At 34.0% G+C, this 21,469-nt stretch overlaps 1 protein-coding gene and 1 long non-coding RNA gene across 2 annotated transcripts in view; one reads left to right on the forward strand and one right to left on the reverse strand.

The window, feature by feature from the left end:
* The first annotated feature begins 4,108 nt into the window (after window positions 1-4,108).
* Window positions 4,109-6,250, forward strand: LOC129003970 (uncharacterized). Its single transcript, XR_008491663.1, has 2 exons — window positions 4,109-4,393; window positions 6,039-6,250. It is a non-coding gene; the product is annotated as an uncharacterized LOC129003970 (long non-coding RNA).
* Window positions 6,251-9,804: 3,554 nt separating this feature from the next.
* LOC129004178 (GATOR complex protein WDR24-like) overlaps window positions 9,805-21,469 on the reverse strand; it is a 37,298-nt gene continuing 25,633 nt past the window's right edge. Inside the window, exons 11-14 of the mRNA XM_054432638.1 lie at window positions 15,020-15,168; window positions 14,315-14,443; window positions 12,847-13,008; window positions 9,805-11,887 (exon numbers count right to left, since the gene is read on the reverse strand). Coding sequence (XP_054288613.1) covers window positions 11,759-11,887; window positions 12,847-13,008; window positions 14,315-14,443; window positions 15,020-15,168 — 569 coding nt within the window. The 3' untranslated portion in view covers window positions 9,805-11,758. The remainder of the gene's footprint in view (window positions 11,888-12,846; window positions 13,009-14,314; window positions 14,444-15,019; window positions 15,169-21,469) is intronic.

The following is a 21,469-nucleotide window of genomic DNA, read 5'->3' on the forward strand; positions in this document are numbered from 1 at the left end:
GTGCAAGCTTTGATTTGACCGAAGTTGGTTCGTTTATAAATAGAGAAACAAGTAAAATGTCAATAATGGAATTAACGGTTAAGGGCATAGATATAATGTTTTTTAAATGTAAGTGTAAACGTTGTTAGAGTAGGAAAATAAGAAAAAAATTACCAACAATCATATCTTAGTTTTTTCTGACGTTCGAATAATCATTTCCTTGTAGCTATTCCTAGTTTGTTGAATAATCTGTTTCTATGTAAGCACTCTGGTGTAATTTTTTCTCTTTTTTTCGATATACCGTACCAGACTATACACTCTCCTTCTATACAGTATATGGAGAAAGTATTGTTTTTGAGTCTGAATTTTGAGTTGATATATCTCCAGGCGCTTTTTTCACTTTTTTTAAATTTAGATTTTTAGTGGTAATTTTCCTAAAAAACCCATAAAATAACGGAAAAATCAAATTTTCTTGAAAATGGCTTGAACCAGTTTGATAAAAATTTAGTATGTTGTAGCCCTTTAAATTCTGAACAAACTGGTAGAAATCCCATTTCTGTAAAAATTACGATTCCAATGTTATCATAACTTATGTTATTTTTCCATAAAAACCCATAAAAAAGATAAAAAAATAATTTTTTTATTGAAATTCATCTGTTATGGTACTTTTAATTAATTCCAAACAAAATAGTCCAACCTCCCCATTCCTTGAAAAGTTATGGTTCAAAAGTTATATGCAACTTTAGTGATTTTACCTATTAAATATCATAGGTACTCTCATCGCTTACCCATGATAAAGGTTGTTGACCAGCTACTGGGATGAAGTATGTGTCAGATTGCTGATACAGTTTATTTATTAATCTGTAGCTACTGCACTTGTGACCAAATTTCTACAACTAAACTATTTGTTATAGATTTTTTTGTTCAGTATTTTACGATCCGTAAAAAATCTTTTTTTTTCAAATTTGACCTTGGGCTAGGAATGTTAAACAATTGCAGCAGGATTGATTAATCATTCCAGTTTATGTATTTGGTCTTTTGTAGACGTAAAACAACTAAAATTTTTCATTATTTTCAGAACAAACTTTCTTAAACCTTAACTCTCTTAAAGTGTTGCCACAGCCTATTCATTTTCAAGCACAAACGTATTGTGATGATGTGGTGTAGTTTGAGTGTAAATGAAGATACCTGGGCCCTATATATCTTCCTCTAACCACTGCCAAATCACGCACATTTCCTGTCCTAACCCAACTCTATAGCAAGGAATTGATCTAACTCGTCAAAGTGCACAATATTACCTTAGCTGCCTATCACAGCCAGCTTTTATGTTCTTAATGTATCTAATTATAATATAATGAACAGAGAAATATATATATATATGGACTTATTCTAATTTGTGAAAAAGGTAACTAGATTTAGCAAATGTGAATTCTAAATTTGTGATATTAATTGCCAGACCACGACCATTGGAGAACCTAATAAATTACATAATTGAATTACTATCTACCCTAACCTACACCCTTCCCCAACCCCTACGAAGCTATCTAGACATATTCTAACTTAGGTACTTATCCGGACTAGATGTACAGCTCCAGGCGGTCGACACCACACTACTACTGCTCTCATGGCTCGCTGCGCGTGCTTGTGGGACCGACTGCGCGCGCATGGTCACCAAGGGGTAAAAACCAGATTTTTAAAGTTTCATTTTAAGATATTATAATCTTTACCGTTTGGGGTAAGCCGCGCCCGCGTTGTCAGCGGCATCATAGGGGTAGGGTTCCTACGTCATCGTAGAGGGGAGGACGCTAGTTACCTACCCCGCCACCAGGGGCGATGGTGAAGAAGGGCCAGAAGAGCAGACCTCATGGTGAGTTGTCCACCCGCCACCGAACAGTCAATACACTTGTTGTTTGGAGATAAAACCAACGGTCTAACGTAACATCTAACTTTATCATTCTGGTCAGTTAAAGATTTCCCCCGTTCCTGGTAGAGTCATAAGGCATCAGGTTAGTGTGCTACCGAATTTATTTTGTTTAATCTCATTTTTAGAGAAATTTTATTATTTTTTTTATTTTATTGTGCCGCAGTTGCGCGCACCCCGCACGCTTTTTCACGTACGAGCACACTACCTTTTGTCTTAAACCAGCTTAGGAAATCATTTAAGTTGCCAGAACGGTTTACGTACAACTTATTCCGTTACTCCGAACCGTCCTACGTAAATTAGATTTAAGAAACCCCGTATTGACTCTGGTGATCAACCGAGTCTAATTTTCCCGACACGTTTACTTTGGTGATTACCAAGTATAACGAACGAATCACGTTTAGGTCAAGTTCCCAATTAATTAGGTTATCCGCATTCATGATAGTTTATTCAAAATTCTAAATTTAGCTTCACATATTTTTTGAGTGGCTATGATGAGCACTTGTTAAAGGTAAGCTTAACGTTGTAAGCATTATTGTTGTAATTAATATTCTGGTTCATATAAACTCAAAACGATAATTAAATAACGAATACGTTAGAGCCCTGGACTATCTCATTGTAGGCTAAGCTATCTGGACAAATTTAAGGTGTGACAGAATTTCAGGTGAGACGACAATTACGTACTTAAAAATATAATTTTGTCTCTCAACCCGAAATTTCGTCATAGCTTTCTGTACTATAATCAGTGTAAGGAAGCCCACTTTGTCGGGTGATTGGTTGGGTGTCAAATTGGAAGGATCACTTGTTCAAAGTTCAATTGTTCAGAGTTGAGGTTAAGTTGGGGCATCAATTTATAAATAGTATATTTCATTACTAGGACCGAAAGTGGCATTTTCCGTCGCGCGCTCGAGTTTTTGTGTGAGGCGAAGCCGAACACAGGGAACCCCAATTTCACATGCGAGGCCAAGCCGAGTATGTGAGAGCTATTTTCACGTACGAGGCGAATCCGATGACGGGAATAATGGAGTAAGGGCCGCATGATAACTTTCGGTACGAGTTATGAATGATACTTTTCATCACGACGCAAAAATACACAAACACAGATTAGCAGACCTCAGTAATATTACAACTATTTTATTGCTCAATTAATTTGATTGAACATCAAATTAAAATAACAATCATCTAAAAGGAAACCTACGTATATTTCTCAATCAATTTTGTTAAATATGAAAAATGAAAGAATAAAACAACTTTTGACAATTAATTCATACAGCTGATTCTTTCAAATCATTAAACTAAACCGTAACAAAACACTAGTGCGCGTAGAGAATAAATGGAGAACTAATAGAGAGCGAGGGAAAGTAAATTTAGAGCGAGAGAAAATCAGCCGATCGATTTTCCCTCGCCCCAAATTAGAGCTTGGGAAACGACTACTTTCATTGATGTCAGCTGTTATCGAAAATAGTTACTTTCGTTACGGAGTGGTGAAAATAAATTTGTTTAATTATTTACTAGAAACTTAGCATAACAACAATGCAGTTTGATAACTCAAATAAATTTATGGTTATGGTTTTAATAAATCCAAGAGACGGATTAAATTGTCACACCTGAGAATATTTAAAATCACGAGGCTTATATAGATAAAATCAAATGTAAAATAAAATAACATAATCCTGATATATTTCTCTAGTGTGGGGCTTCTTATGACAGACAAGTAGTTTGCAGTCTACAAAGGGAGTTTTTAACACTCTATTAAGAGAATATAGAAGTAAATTAAGTAGACAAAGATAAATGTACAAACTCTTTTAAGAAGTCCTACACTAGAACAAAATGTAAGCTAAGTGTTGTCCAACTTTTTTCGTATCCATGAGCATCTTACCAATAATTTTCCCGGTAAGCAAGCCCCCCCTGCCCAAAAAAACAAACCATAATCAGATAAATTCTCAAATTTACTTTTAGTAGTGTTTTAACACAAAACCATAGCTTTTGTTATATTTCCTTTAAGTCACTCAGTGAGATTACATCACAAGCTACCAAATAAATAATAACAACTGTATGTTTGAAAATTTGTCTGCAGAGACATTTTACAGGTAGGAGGGGATGTATCATAACTGCCATGTTTTGCAATGCACAAGACAGTTTACTTCCAATTTATGTTTTCCTTTTACAATATGCTTAGGGCCTATTTTGTTTACCACCATACAGATACAAATCAAGTGTATAGAATAGACCATTAAAAGAAAAACTCTGACTACATTATTTTACTCTATTCTTTTGATTGTTATCCAATAAATTGTTTGACGTCCTACCAGTCTTATCACAAGGAGGAAAACGTTAGAATCAATAACTAACAACCGTTATCTTTATTGTACAGTATGTTTACATTCATACTCTCAGTACACACAGAGAGGTCTACCTGATAAGACTTGTACATACTGATTACCGACTTACGAGATTCTACCATGTGGAGGGCGGTTCTTGTTGTCTTATTAGGTAAGGATTGTTTTATTTTCATTGTAAAAGATGAGTATAAAATATTCTTCCAAACATGATTCATAAATTTAAAATGTACATCAAAATATTTTTGAAATTTTAAGTGGAAGTTTTAACTTAGTAGCTTTTTGATTGAAGGGTTGATGATCGAGTCAGTTAATTTTCTTGATAAAAATTGCTTTCCTTAATTCATAACTTTATGTTAAAACATTACTTTACTAATATGAATAAATGACATCAGATTATCAAGAACAATTTAAGGAAAGTGAAGTTCATTTACAAAAGAAACATTAGTGGCTTTTAAATACCGCTATGAGAGACTCCGTGTTCATCTGAACTTTGGAATTTCACATTTATGAGCAACAAAAGTTTCCCTAAAACAATACCTTGGAAGACCCTTCAGGAACTTATTTCTATTGTGTTTTTAATTTTACAACTGCATCTTTTTACATTGAACAAAAATAAATTTACAAAAAATAATTTTTAACTATAAAACATATTGTTTAAATTTTGTATTTTGCTTCCTTTGCTGGAGCATGGCAAAATTGATAAAGTGTACGTATTTAAAGACTAACTGTATTACGGTACACTATGGTAGACGCATATTTATGTAGGATCCATATAGAATGTTTGATAACAAAAGGCCATATGCACTAAATATATTTAAAATAAATAATAGCTCCATTTCATTCATTAGAACACTATTTCCATGTTTTTGAGTAAATAGTTAGCTTGGTATTATGAGGAAGATCTAATATAGTGTGATTTAGTTAGTTGATTTAAGAGTAAAAGGTAAGATTTGAATTATACTGTGAAGTACCAAATATTATAACAGATCAATGACAAAATGCTCCCAAGAAACATTCCATTAGTGTTTTGAAGAAGAAATTATTTTGTGGGTTGTCTAGTACATTCACACTGTGTTCAACATACACTAAAATATATCTTTCCCAATGATAAAAATCCATCATATCATTTACATCAGTGACTATGTAGTTGAACTCTACCAATTTATAATTTCCAACACAATAACATGTGAGGCTCTGCTCTACCACTCTATTCCAAACAGATATTCGTGATTTTCTTCTAGCCTATTTGAAAAAAACTGTTTCTCAGAAATATGAAATGGTTTTTTTTTTATATTTCTAAATTCAAAATTATTTATGATTATTAAATTTTAGAAACATAGCTGAGATGATAAAATGCAATAATGTAAAAAAACCTAGTTAAAGTCTGGTACTTTAGTTTACCAAATCCTGATTACAATTTGTCATTCCAAACCAATTAGCCTATCATAAAAACAATTAAATCTCAATCGGAAATTTTACGCTTGTGATACACGTTCAATTTCGCTTGTCAATTCGAAGCCAACAAGCCGACCCGACAAGCTGAATCGACCATAAGTGCAACGATTTCTTCCAATGATGTGAGCTGAAGAGAAAAAGTAGAACCAATCGCAAGGTATCTTAGAAATTGACAATTCGATCTGACAAGCCGAATTTAACGTTAGTAGCAGGCTTTTTTTCATAGTTTATGGTAGAGTGGGGCTTCAAATGGACTTACATACCGGGAAGTGACTGGTGTTAGTGTAACATTAGTTGTAGCGGCTAACTACACGTAGAAAAATGAGTTTGCTTGTTGCAAGGCCTACTTCTGAGCCAACAAGTATCCTGTCTGCCCCGGCCGGTAGCCGTACCATCGCCTTCTGGCCGAGCCGACCCTGCCATTTCCGCATATTACGCCCCTGCAGGCCCTGCTCCGGGACATAATTATGAAGAAGAGCTTTTCTTGAGAATGGGAATATAGTTTTAGTTATTTTTTAACTTATAACAGTTAATAATAAATACTGTTGTATTACGTTGTCTTCATCATATTCCCATTTGACTTTCAAACTAGTGAAGTGCCGATTAAAATGAGGTTTTTACTTTGTTGAAATTGGCACTAACTGATGAAAGTTGAAATTTATATGCTTTACAGGGTGTGGCCAAATATTTGACGATTTAAAATTATATTTTAGTAGAATCTGTTTAAAAAAACAATCATAAAATATGTTGGCAAATGTATAGGAAACACATTTTTCATATATAACACAGCATCCAATCCGTAGGAATCACGAAACACCAAAAATTGTTGGAATGCAAAAAAAAACATTTAAAAAATACCAAACATAATACACTCTAAATAAAACACACTTGTAAACAAACATGATGCAAGTCTTACTGAAAATACTTCTACACACAAAATCTGTGCCTCACACCTACAAAAACATTTGTAGAGAGTTGTTAGCAAATTGAAAAGATCGTCATGTATTTTTCCGATCCCTAACTTGTAAATTGTGGCTTCACGTTCACTTAGAAGGCACTGTGTGTTACAAGGGGTCATCCTGGCACTACAGATGGCAGTGGCAGCGCCGGCGCCGGCACCAGCGCCAGTCATTTTCCATTTTGAGCAAGCCGGACCCTCTGCTTCTGACAACTATAATCTCATATTTAGACCTGGTGAAATGGCATAGACCTCTCTGTACAGCTTAGAATAAATGTGTTTTTATAAGGTCTCGCAGTAATGTTTGTTACCATGTTGTTAGTTAAGATTAAGTGGTAGAATAAAATTTTGACTCACAAAAATATGAGAGTTCGGGTTTGGTCCCCGGCACAAACACAAAAATGGAAAATGGAAAAATGCACTTTGGACAGCTTTTCCTTGTACTTCCTTATAATGAATAGCCATTGGCGTAGACAATGAAAAATGTCTAAAAAATTTAATAAAAAGTGGTACCATAAGTAAAAGTAAGTCATAATATAATCGAGGAAGAATAAATTAATAATATACTGAAAGATACTAAATTAACGATAACTTGGTAAACTTTATTACTGTTAATTTAATACAGATGTTTATTGGGAAACTGTAGTTTGTAATGCATGTAAAGCCTTAAATGACCCAAAAGTCCAAAAACTAATAACATCTATTATTCTAAATGACAGAAAACTACAAAAACTAATAACCAAGAAAAATAATGTTTGGAACACAATTTGGTCTAAATCTAAAGATTTTAAAAACAAAGTTTAAAACAGTCTTAAATCTTAAAAAAAGTACAATTTTATGGATACATAATATAGTTTTCAACATGAATAGCAGAAAATCAAGCGAATAAACAAAACAACAAAACCAAATGTGAACTCCAAATTGATTGGTGATGACTATGTCAACTAAGGCTATTGATACTGTTGTTTTTATAATGGAAGAACAATTGAATGTCTGCTTCCTTGCTTCTGTTAAGAGAGTATATGGGTATAAGCTAAGCACTAAGTCAATAGATGACTTAAAGAATATCAAGACAGAAACCTCTGATAATTCTGCATGAACACTTAACTACTCACCACTTCACTTCGTAATCCTAAATTGCAAACATCTTAAGATTTTTTCAAAATTTGTTTCAAGTAATATTTTTTAACAATAAAACACAGCTATGTTAATGTAAATTAACATTCCACTGAACTATAATAATTTTTATGAACGTAAAATTTGGTTAGCAAAGTCAGCTAACACTACATAAATTGCAAAATAAAATCTTGCTATAAAAACGTTTAAGATAATTACCAATAAAATAAAATGTCATCTTTTCAAACCAAAATGTGTTGTGTTACTAATACAGGGAGCGGCAGAAATATCTGACGGTTTTCAAGCTAGTACAGTCCGGCAGCCGGTTGGAGGGGGGTGGTGGGGAGCGGCTCATTCTCAAGGCCAAGTGACCCCATTTCAGTCGCCATGGAGCAGTGGACCGGTATACATCGTGCGTTTGTCGTTGAGGCGTATTTTAAAAGTGGCGATTCTGTTGTTGATACGCAACGTAAGTTTCGTAGGCATTTTAATGTGGCTTGTGGGGAACCTATCCCATCCCGAAACACCATCAAATTGTGGATGGATACCTTTAGATCCACAGGATCAACTGCAAAACGTAGGCCTACAGGCCATCCAAGGTCAGTGAGGACGCCGGAGAACGTGGAGCGAGTGCGACAAGCTGTGCTAACGAGCCCGCATCGCCCGGCGCGTAGACAAGCTGCATGCCACGTCTGATCGCTCTATTTGACGAATTTTGCACTCAGACCTTCACTTTAAAATAGCAATCGTCCAAAAACTTCAGCCTCACGACCACGCTAATCGTCAAACATTTTCAGAGCAAATGATTGATTTGATGGATGACAAAAAAATTCTTGTAATGAGTGATGAGGCCCATTTTCACCTAGATGGCTATGTAAACAAACAGAATTTTAGGTATTGGTCGAATAGTTGAACCTGTGGATCTAAAGGTATCCATCCACAATTTGATGGTGTTTCGGGATGGGATAGGTTCCCCACAAGCCACATTAAAATGCCTACGAAACTTACGTTGTGTATCAACAACAGAATCGCCACTTTTAAAATACGCGTCAACGACAAACGCGCGATGTATACCGGTCCACTGCTCCATGGCGACTGAAATGGGGTCACTTGGCCTTGAGAATGAGCCGCTCCCCACTACCCCTCCACTCGGCTGCCGGACTGTACTCGCTTGAAAACCGTCAGATATTCCTGCAGCTCCCTGTATTAATTGTAATGTTATGAAAAATATTCATCACTACTCGTAACAAAAGTCGTCAAGTCCCATTTTAGGCTTTGAAAGTTGTTTCTGCATTCGGCTTTCTTGTAAACCAAAATCTTGGACCATAATGGGTCCTTTTTTGAGACTAGTAGTAAAATACTGTATAAGTATTATTAGTTGAAAGTGCTGCATAAACCAAAATCTAAGAGATCAAGATTTAACTAATAAAACCATTATTTTTGTTAACAATTGTTTTATTACAAAACTTAAAACTATTTACAACTTGTTTACAGTATGTACAATAAATAAATTAACATGAAATTATGATTTAAATAGGAAACATAGACCTTAGTAAGAATTAAGTAAGATTGAAACATAAGAGAATCATATAGTTATATTATTACTTATAAAATATTGCTCTATAGTTATTCACCATTTTAACAAAGTAAACAGCAACATGAATTTAGACTTATATCATTTGACTTCATTTAGGATAAGTTTTGAAGAGGAACTGAATCATTGGGACTATTGGGAGGGATTGCCTTTGATAAGAAACTAGCACATTAATATGGAATTTTTTCAGAACAAAGTTTCTATATTGCAAAAAGAATGTTAAATGTTTGTAAATCCTGAAGCATTAGGTTTAACTACATCAAAATTAATACTATTACTATAGTTTGGCACTACACAAATTAAGAAAAAAAATGTTCCAATATAAAAAAAACAATGAGACATAGTTTATCAGAATATTGCTTGAAAACTATTTTAAGGAGTAAAGATTCATAATTTGTTAAACATTTTATTGATCTTTGAACACGTTGATTAAAATATTTCTCAGGATACGTCCCAAATAAAATTGGTTATTGTTTCCATAAAATGAATTTTTTTTAAATCGTGTGGTTTAGTTTAGGAAAATTAACACAACTGGGCTGAAAATGTAAAAAATTCAACTTGTTAAGGTCACTTAGTTTAGAGTCCTGGCTAAGATTTGACAAAAAATAAACTTAATACTGGACGATGACTTGGATTGAGAACAACAATAGGAAATAATTTAATCTGGTCAAGTATAACCTTGAGATGAACAGTAATAGAAAACACAAAGTTTAAGAACAAGTAATCCCATCAAAATGTATCAAAGTGAAATGAGATAAGTTTTTGTTTCCATCCATGTAAAACAATGGAAATTTAGGAATAAAGCGAATATTTTGGACCAAATGAAATGTTTTATGCAATTACTTTTTATTGACTGTCTTTGTACAAGAGAAAAAAATAGCACAGCCAAATAACATATTTCATAAACAGGGTAAAAAGTGAGTCATTACATATATCAAATCGAGCACTTAAAATAATATGGTCAAGAATATGTATAGATCCACTTTCACTCATGTTTTGAACGTTACTTTTCACTACACTACGAAGATAATTTTTTCTGATCTAAAACAAACATTGAATATTTTTCAATTACCCTACACACGAAAGTACATTTTCTAAACATAAATGAACAAAGAAAATAGGTTATTTCCGCTACTGCACGGAAAAATTATATAATGTTAAGCATTTGTGGTGCACGGAAAGTAACCGTTATGGGATTTTGCTGTGCAGACTGATCAGCTGTTGCATTATTTGCTATTGCATTTTGGTAATAACTCATAACGCTGAGTTTCCGTCCGTATGTACCTTGACATAAGCACGGAAACTCAGCGTTAGAGTTCGGTTTTTTTGAATTAACAAAAATATTCATGTTGTTTACAATGTTATTCAATATCGTAATGAAAAAAAATTTTCAATACTCGTCTTAAAAGTGCAATTTCGGGGCTCGATAACTTTTTCCATGTAAATGCAATCTCTCCCCGTAATAAGTCACTTTCGAAACTAGTAATGAAAACTACGATGATTACAGTTGTGTAGATTACAAAACTCATAGCAGTAATTAGTTAACATTATTTTCACATGGTAAACAGCGTAATGATGTGATAATCATATGACGAAAACAAGTGATTTCACAGTAGTGTAGCGAAAAATACCTTTTTTTATTGGTTGACAAATGAAGGCAATGCTCAAACTCAACTATTGTACCTACAGAGAGTAACACAGAAAGAAACACTTGACCATCCACAGATATGTTGTAGTACTAAAAGTATTGGCAACTTTTGTGGGATATTATTTCAATTCTTTTATTCTACAGACCCTAAGTTCTTTATATTTTTACTTCAATTTGACTTCAGCTTTGGACAGTGAACTTTGATTAACAATCAAGCTCTTTTATTCATCAATTAAAAAATGTGTATTTCACTATTTTTACTTTCGATTTTTGCTGCATCACAGTTTTTTTTAAACAAAATACAGTATGTTAAAATTTTTATAAGCCTACTGTAAATAAAATAAACTATATGTACAGTATTCATATGTGTACAGTGTTATTTCTTTCAAAAATTAGTTTAAAATTCCAAACTAGTAATTTATGAAGAAACTGTTATCCATATATTCTGACATAGTCCCAGTTCCATGGGTATTTTTAATTGCTGGGAACAAAACATACTTGTCTTCAATCTCTCAACATATTACTTGGTTTTAAGATTATCAATTTAATTGATTTATTACAAAATCAAAACTGAATACTCCCAAGATTTAACTTTAAAAACCCATTTTTGTCTTAACTGATTGTGTGGCCTGTGATATTGTCATCAACAACAGAAATAAATAAAATAAATTAAAAGAAACTTTGGTTTAAAAGGAATCAGATATAGTCGTATACAGTAAGACAAGGTGGTAGAATGTAGATAAGACTACGAGAACTCACAGACATGACCACAGCCAGTAGGACATACACGGTTGTCAGAGAACCATTGCTGTAGATGTGAGACATGACCACCATGCTCACAACCCTGACACCACACGTACAGACCACGTACAACCTGTGGACAAACACAATGTGGAATGTAGATTAGACTTAATTACGGAAGACGATGATGATGTCTACGCAACTGTGGAAGATGTCCAAGATTTTGTTTGTTATTGGGGAGACGATGATGATGTTTTTGCAGGAGGTATTCAGGATTTTGTCGAGATCATTACTGACAGCGATAACGCTTCCATGATTGCAGGAGACAATGATTATGTCCCTGCGACCGCGAGAAATGTCAAATATTTGGCCACAGCAGATGATAATGATGATTACACTAAGGCAGGAGACATTTTTTCCCCTGTATTTCCCTGACCGATAAACTATTCAAGAAATGTGAAATATTTAGGGGTTTTCTGTGGTCACAGCGAGATTGTGACAATCTTCCTCAGTCATGGCAAACATGTGAACATCTTTTGCAGTCACGGCAAAATCACAAACATCATATGCTGTCACAGTAAAATTGTGAACATCTTCCACACTTACAGTGTAAATTATGTACATGTAAATCTTCTACGATCACGGCTAGATCAGAAACCTCATCTGCGCCCAAGGCAAAATTGTTAACATCTTTTGCAGTCAAGGCAATATCATCATAGTCTTTCACAATTGTGGCCATACTATGAACAACAACCGCAATGAAGGTAAAATATTCAATTTTCAATCACTTATAATTGCAAATGCTTTCTGGAATACAAAAATGAAAGCTCGGCTTGGCTTTAACCCACCCAAGCTTGGCTCAAATTTTTTTTTACCCGAAGCAATCTCTTGGGCCAACTGTTCATACTTGTCAGGAGCATCAATTTTCTTTGACATCATTTTTTGCTACTAAACCTACATTAATTCTCTAATAGGGGCGGGGAACAACTAGTATAGTGGTGGATGAATTCAAGAACGTGGCGCTGTTATCATATTTGAACTAGCTTGTTAGATACCTTACCTTAACGGGTCACACTGTCTGTCTTGACTTACCTGATTACAAACACTGCATACACCACAAGTGGCCGAGTGACAACGGTCACACAACCAGCCACTCCTCAACAGAGGTTTGTGACATTGTGTGCATGCTGTGTAAACCGTAGTGGACTGCTGGTTGAGCTGACTTACTGACGGCACCCAAGACAGCTGGATAACCTGTCAAGTAGACATTATATTAGTTAACTGCACATTCTAGTGATTTTATGGTTATTTGAAGCAGATTTTGTGTAAACTTTGACCTAGTAACACGTGATAGAAAAAAACCATGTTGAGTTATCTAGGGTCCTATACAGTTATCTGGAGGTCCAACAACTCTTTGGGAATGACATAGCATTAATGACGAATAAGTGATACATTGTCATGTCTATGAGAGCTGGAAAGAAACAAATGTTCAGACACTGGCACAGTACAGGAAGTCCACTACTGTAGAGTAATGCATTCATTTTGCACAGATGTAAAAAATATGTTAGTGTGCACACAGCAGGAGTAGAGTGAAGGTTGATTGATTGCTTATTTCTATTTTGCAGGGTTTTAAACCATTGATTGTGACTGTAGCTTGTCGGCGAGGTAGCCTTACTGCTAACCTACTGACGCTAAGTAGTTGGTAAAATCCAACCTGCAAGCGCTAGTAGCGACATGTGCTTATAGTGGTGCTCACCTCAGTCACAAGGTTGTCAGCAGAATCTAAAAACGAAATTCACATATTTTTCCCGGCTCGAAAGTACAGAATTCCTGGCGTCTATTATAGGCTACTTATAAGAAAAGCCCAATACAAGTTGTAGAAACATATTAAAATAACGGATATTGGTAAATAATAAACAACCAGCCATTATTATTAGCACATAATGCTCATAAACTCTTAATATTCACTCAACAAACATTGCAAATTGAGGTTGAAAATTAAAAATGAGTTTAACATTTTGCAGAATAAACTTATTAATTACAGTTTGAAAATAAAAATAAAGATAAACTCACCTAAAAAAAGTGAGTTTAATAGGGAGAAGTAACACTTGATATGTTTCTTGTTACATTAGTATAGAGAAAGAGGACAAAGATGTTTTTCTTTTATTTTGGTTAAATATACATAGATATTTTTTTATATATATGTAGTCTATATGATATAAGACATTAATGACATAACCTACAAAATTAATTAATAGACAAATAAAAAAATATTTCGTGTGAGAGTGTGTTAAATTGTGACACAATATATAATCCCACAAAGCTTGAATGTTACTTGGATGTATTACATACTTATCAACAGAAAAACATATCCAAATTCTTAACCATGTATTTTTTTGGGAACTTTGTTGAGTGTATGGACTAAAATGAAATGTGATGAATGAAGGAATAAGATCATGAATAGCTTTTTTTCAAATTTAAAATTTAAGTTAACAAACAAAATTGTCATAGGTCAGATAAACTACCAACAATAGGACAGTTGAAACTATTTAACACAGACCTGTGTACAGATGTTCCACAGCTTGTAGCGTGACAGCAGGTCTATATAAGCCAACAACCAGTGTTCCTGTGTCGTCTCATCTAGACAGTGTTCTAGAGTCTTCCGTCTCTCTCCCAGCACCAACAGGACCTGCCGATCACAGTGTGGGAATAGAATAGCCAAGATATTGTTTGTTGCCAGGGTTTAATAATGTAAAGATTAAATATGGGCTGAACGGATTTTGATACACAATTTCTCAAATCCTTTGATACCAGTGGTATCATGGAAATAGTCAATTCTTGATACTTTGTGACTTAGGATTTGTCACTTGCGTTTCGAGTAACATCGTAATAATCTATTGTGCAATCACCAACATTTTCATGCTTTCTTAACAATATTTAACACTCCAGGAAAAGTAGATACTGCAAACTACTGATTAGTGTAACACATTTCAAAAGCTGCAGATTTAACATAGTAAAACATTTCCTAGCACAGTAAAAAGGGAATGAGCTAAACTTCAATAATTCAAGCATGAAATCATGCCTATCTAACTAGTTTACTACTCTGTACAATGAATGTTCATAACAGTCAGCTGTTTAATTTGATTCTAGATATTTTCACAATATTTCAATTTGACGTCAAATTGACGAGGAAGTTTGGAAGTTTCCTTTTCCTACTTTACGGATAGTACAAAGCATGAACTTGCTCAATGGCAATAATCTTTACCGATACAGATGTCTGGACGTCGCCGCGTGCCGCATGATGTGTCAAGGCTTCCCCCACCACAGTACCAGGCTCCCACGCTACTGGTCGCACCAGGCAGTTGACAGTCAGCAGGGCCGTCGAAGGTTCTTCACCACTCAGAATCGTGGTGTCTGAGAATATAGATATCAGAAATTCTAAGTGTTGAATCTTGTATGCAGTCCTACGATTGTTTGATTGTTTATCTTGATTTGTGTAATGTATCTTAAGACTACGGATAGAACTAGACATTCCAATCTTGTGTTCCAATTGTAAACAGTTGTTGAATAAAAGTTAATGCAGTTGAATTGAGCCTCTCACAGCAGATGTAAATTACTGATTTCTTTCAAATGCCAAACAATAGCATCGCATCGGTCAAATCACATAAGCTTCACAGTAACAAAAAAACGAGGGTGAAAGTAGATTTTTAGACTGCAGCACAACCTGTTAGTGGCTCATTGAACTATATTCATATTCTTATTAAGTATTTTAAAAATGGTTATAAATGGTAAATTTGTCCACGTTAATTTAAATAATCCAAAAGTCCATGATATTACTCGTCATATAAAACAGGGTGTGATATATTTCTCACTATACTTTTATATTATACCAATTTAAAGAATAAGTTTGTTTGGAACAAAAGTAGATTTTTTATTGGACCAAACATCAACCAAATCAGGATTAGTCTGGGACAAACTTTTATCCGATGGAAATGGGTAGCTGGGTGGTTATGGTACTGGCCTAATAGGTCCCCAGTTTGATCCTGAGTGAAGTAAATCGCCTTATGGCTCAAACTGGACATAGCTGTATTTCATCATTGGGCTTTTACAAAGATCTGGACAAAGCTTGTACACAATACGAGTCAGTAAAAAAGCTACACAGGTCGGCCCACTCCAGTCTTCTCTCACCTTGCATTCATATCCAGCTAAAAGTCTGTTGCTACCAAGGAATTGATTGATTGGTAAAGAGTCAAGTGGAAGTAAATCACAATACCATTTATACATACTGTACTTGCGTTTTTATCTAACTCTTAAAACTTAAAACACATATTTAAACAAAGATCGTGTTTGTTAAAGCTGGCCAATAAATACAATTGAAGCTCATTTCCATTATTCAGATTGCAAAAGTGTAGAAAGCACATGGAGATGTGCAAAACATCACACTAGAGGTGTGAAAAAACTGATGTTATTAGCAGCATAAAATATTGGTAAAGATTATAAAATATACAATACATTATTGAACGATAGTTTACTACATAGTTATTCATTGAAGCTGGATGATCTTAACAAATTTTTTTATAAGGTTGCCGACCGGTTTGATTTTAACTAGGGATGGACGAGATTGGATTTTTAGTTCGAGACGAGACGAGACGAGATTTTTTATTTCTCATAAAATTTCGAGACGAGATCGAGACGAGATTTCTCTTCTCATACACAACGGGAAATGCACGTTCGAAATTTTTACCTGATTTTGTAACATTGTTAGATGACTGTTTAAATAATAAAATAATGATAATAGGCAAGAATATTTACAATCTTTCATTAAATAACATCAGCATAACATTTTTTTATTAATCACGCCTAACTTATTAAAAATGCCTACGATTAGGAAACATGGTGATATCAGTTAGGATAGAGTTCAACTTATCCTAAAATAAAATAAATCATAAAATAAAAGCAATATTAATTTTTATAAAATAGTTACTTGTTTTGACTTTTTTATAGTAATAAAACATTCCTCACACTGCTTACACTTAACAAAACTTCTCAAATGTTATTAAAGTAATATTATTAAAATAATGAAAGTAATATTTACATTAAAAGAATTAAAGTAATATTTACATTAAAAGAATTAAAGTAATATTTACATTAAAAGAATTAATTAAATAAGAACGCCTTCGAAAAGGAAACGCAACTACAACACGCTCCTGTATTGCGGGTATTGCATTGACTTTCTGCAGGCGTTTTTAATTTTTTTTTTTTTTTTTTTTTTTTTTTTTTTTTATTCTCGTCTCGATAAAAATCTCGGCCAAAAAGTAATCTCGTCTCGTGTAACGAGATTGAAAATTTCCCGAAAATTTCCCGAAATTTCGAGACTTGACCATCCCTAATTTTAACCTTGCATTTAGCCGCTCACATAGGCTATGAACCTGTGTGTGGAACATATCCAGCAAAGCAAGGGGTGATCTGGTACAGTAAAAGGGTGAACTGAACTTATAAGAAATATGACAGGTACCAGGATCCAAACCCACAACGCTACCGACTGAGCCACTGACTCACCAAATGAAAGTAACCTATAAGGTCACTTGCTTAACCCCAATAGATTAAATACCCCTGTAGTAGCAAACCTGCATGTAAATTAATTTCCAGTTGTTTTGATGGATTTGTATCCAATTAGGTACATAAAAAATAAAATGTACACTTAGATCCAGGCATAAGATAGCTAAGACCTATTTTGTTCTATGAGTACATTGGTCTGCTATGATGAACACACAAATGGGTTTGATGTCTTGATTTTTAGCGAATTTCCCTATAGGGAAGTAGCTATTACCGTAGGTGGCACGGTAAGACCTAGACCCGGGACCGATTTACTTTTTCATTTTGATGTCCCCAGAGGCCAAAAACACCATTCGTTCAAATTTTTATATATGTATATATATATATACGTCCGTGAACGCGATAAATTGAGTAATTTTTGTCCGATTTTGATGAAATTTGGTTTAAAGGTGTAAAGCGAGATAAACTTGAATGAGTTTGCGAACCAGCACGATCGGACCATGGGAACGGGGCTTTACGGGGGGTTTTATGGGGTAAAAATTGGTTTTTCTCACTTTTGACCCTCAAAACACAAAATTTCCCGATTTCTCTTTAGACCTTTTTAAAGAACTTAAAAAAACATATAATTTAGTCTATAAAAGTATTTTTGTTCGATTATTAGTAACAGAGAAAATTACAAAAATTTTAATTGAAAATTCCCATGTTATTCTTATGGAGAATATTGTCAAATGTTGTAGTTTGCTTGTTTATGGATATATTTTGATCAAACTTGGCAAATTTATTTATTTTGTACTAAGCTATCAATATTTTACTCAAAAACACACTTTATTAGTTTCCTTGTAGCAGCAAACCTAGGTACTCGTTAAACCTAATGTTATTAAAATATATTTAACTGAAAGTCAATTCAGACAAATGGAAATTCGCTTAGTCGGCAGGTTTGCTGCGGCGGGGGTATTAAAAGAATAACATTGAATAACAAAGTTTGTTAAATTGTATGAAGTTTTATTGCTAAAGAACGTTATTGAATAAAACAGTTATTTTTGTAAACGGTATGGCTTCACAATAAGATAAGGTTGGGGGTTTCAATCATATATTTATGTTTAATAAATACTAGCTGTGAGTACCCGTTCTTCGTACGGGTTTATTCAAGAATAAGGTTACTTGTTATAATTAGCAGAACTGGTGTTCAGTTATATAATATAGTATACATTTCGTATGGTTTTTAAGTTGTGTGAATCGATAAGGCTATGGTTAACCTTGAGTTCAAATAGGCTAACGTTTTCTAATCACAGCTGTATGCCAATGTCAAAATTAAGATTGTATTTCAATTAAAACCATGTGCATATGATTAGTTGTAAACAAAGCAACATTCTTCCAGAAATTCCACGTCAAAAATCGACAAAAACTTGATTTTCAAGGGTTTACTGTTAAATATCTAACTGTCTCATATTCGATGAAATACGTCTAAAACCATCTCATATATGTATAGTATTTGGAAAATAAGTTTCAGGCGGGACAGTGCTATAGTTATTGAGGAGTAGTTGTAATAAAGTGCGTATTTTAGCGTTACCAAGAGAATGACAGATAGACAGACAGACAGACAGACAGACAGACAGACAGAAATTGAGATAAGGTTTGATTCGGTTTCTCTGACCTATGAAATGTAAAAATAACCAAAAAGTTCATTATTCTAAGCAATGTACAGACAAAACTCTAATTTTATTTATATAGATGTTATACCTTTGAAGATTGCTGTTTGGTTTAGAGTTTTGTTATCTGCGTTTTTTATTGGGAGAGCTGTAAAATATTGCCTATACCGAAAGATAAAATGATATGATAATTGTTGAGCATACAGTGTGTAAATTAAGTATGGAAACAAATCTGTATTTTTAAAACCGAAATAGATAGAAATATTCTATTTGTGGCAATAATAGTTAACAAAGATTCCGCAATTTTGCACATGAAAAATATTTTTTTACCCCCCTAACAGGGTAGGTGGTAGGGGGTGACTTATTTTTTTCAAATAGCAACCCCTATTGAGTGACCCCTCATTTTGAAGAGTTTGTCAAAAGAAACACAATGACGCAAATCCGAGGTGAATATCTCACTCCTAGCCCAAATGGCGGATATTTCAAAATTTGTTTTATTGTACGTGAAAAGCACCAATTTCACAAATAATGGAAAGAAATCTGTATTTTTAAAACCGAAATAGATAGAAATATTCTGTTTGTGGAATTGATTGTTGACATAGGTTCCGCAATTTTTTTAATCAACAATATTTTTTCAACCCCTTTAACAGGGTAGGGGGTGGGAGTGACTTATTTTTTTCAACAACAACCCCTATTGAGTGACCCCTCATTTTGAAGGGTTTGTTAAAAGAAAAAGAATGACGCAAACCCGAGGTAGATATTTCACCCCTAGCCTAAATGGTGGGTAATGAAAAATTTAATTTTTGTAAAAAAAAAGCCCATTTTGGAATATCCGCCATGTTAGCTAGGAGTGAGATATTCACCTCGGATTTGCGTCATTGTGTTTCTTTTGACAAGCCCTTCAAAATGAGGGGTCACTCAATAGGGGTTGCTATTTGAAAAAAATAAGTCACCCCCTACCACCTACCCTGTTAGGGGGGTAAAAAAATATTTTTCATGTGAAAAATTGCGGAATCTTTGTTAACTATTATTGCCACAAATAGAATATTTCTATCTATTTCGGTTTTAAAAATACAGATTTGTTTCCATACTTAATTTACACACTGTATATCTATATATATAATACGTGAAGCCGTTTTTTTGTTAACGCAACTCCTCCCTTATTTGTAGACCAATTTTAACGTTTAAGGTGTCAAAAGATTCGTCTCAATATGTAGTTTTGCAATAAGGTTTTAGAATTTTGAAATTCCCACTCTTAAGGGCGTGAGACCTTCTCAAAGGTCGGGTTTTCCCTATAAGAAATACATAGAACAAATTATAAAACAAAAAACAGCTGTTGATAAAAAGAAACTCATTAGCTTTTTGGGAGTAAATATTATGTTTGTGATATTCAGTAGGTAGGTTAAGACCAAGTTAAACAGTTGAGTTAAACTTGAGAACAGAAAATGCCTCAAGCTCAAAGAAGAAATACGGGAGGAGGAGACAATAATTAATAATGAGATATCTTATGCGTACGAGGAGAGTAGTAAAAGAGAGGTCTGGTCTAACAGATACCCATCCAGATACACATTCACTTGGTGAGATGAATGATATTTGCCAGTTCTGCAGTCAACTTACTTTGGAAGTGAAAAAATATACGTAGCACATAGTGTTGTCACGGTGGTAAAGTAAACTTGCCTAATGTCAGATCAAATGAAAGGCAAATAATATACGCTGTTCAAAAAGAGAAAATACAAATTTCTGTCAAAATCTTACAGCTACTAGAGTTATCAAACCTATTTCAACAAATCATTTCTTTCAAAACTTTGGGACATGTACTAAGAGAAACTCCACTGAACAACGTGAGGACGTTCTGATGCGGGGCATATACTTGCGGGGATACTGACAGATAACACGTTAAAGTACGTGAACCAACTTTCAATGGTGTTGCTGCTTTAGCATATTCAAAGCAGATTATGGCTGTCCAATTTTTAACCCAGAGTTTGTGGGTAAAAATGGAGCACATAATTTCAGGATTCTCTACGGAGAAAATTTGTTTGATTAGGGAGATGTCTCAAATCAAAGAAATAAAATGACCCAACTTAAATTACTAAACACAGGTTATCAGGAAGGCAACAGTTTTCTTCAATTCTCAATGCTGGAAAAACGTTGTTGCAACATGTTAACACCAATTGAAACGTATCGTTTACTATTCATTAGAAGTTATCAGTTAAAACTTAGAGCAGAAATAATGTTGGTGAGCCTTGACGACGCAAATAGAGATGTTTAAAATTAGTTTCTAAGGTGTTTAAAAAATTCTAAGATGTAACTAGAATTACTCGAATTTAAGCATAACGTTTTCCTCGACGTTATGTTTCATCTCATTGAGCCGCACGGGTTCTCTAGTTGATTTGTAATAGCTGGCAGCCTCAAAATTAAATTACCATTTGGAATTTTGGAGTTTATTATAGATAAAACTTTTATTCAAGATTTAAGATCTGTATTTTTGATTATTAATATTAAGTAATACA

This window comes from Macrosteles quadrilineatus, unplaced genomic scaffold, assembly GCF_028750875.1.
Source record: "Macrosteles quadrilineatus isolate MER2022 unplaced genomic scaffold, UCM_ALF_1.0 Scaffold_9__3_contigs__length_116548681, whole genome shotgun sequence".
NCBI lineage: Eukaryota > Metazoa > Arthropoda > Insecta > Hemiptera > Cicadellidae > Macrosteles > Macrosteles quadrilineatus.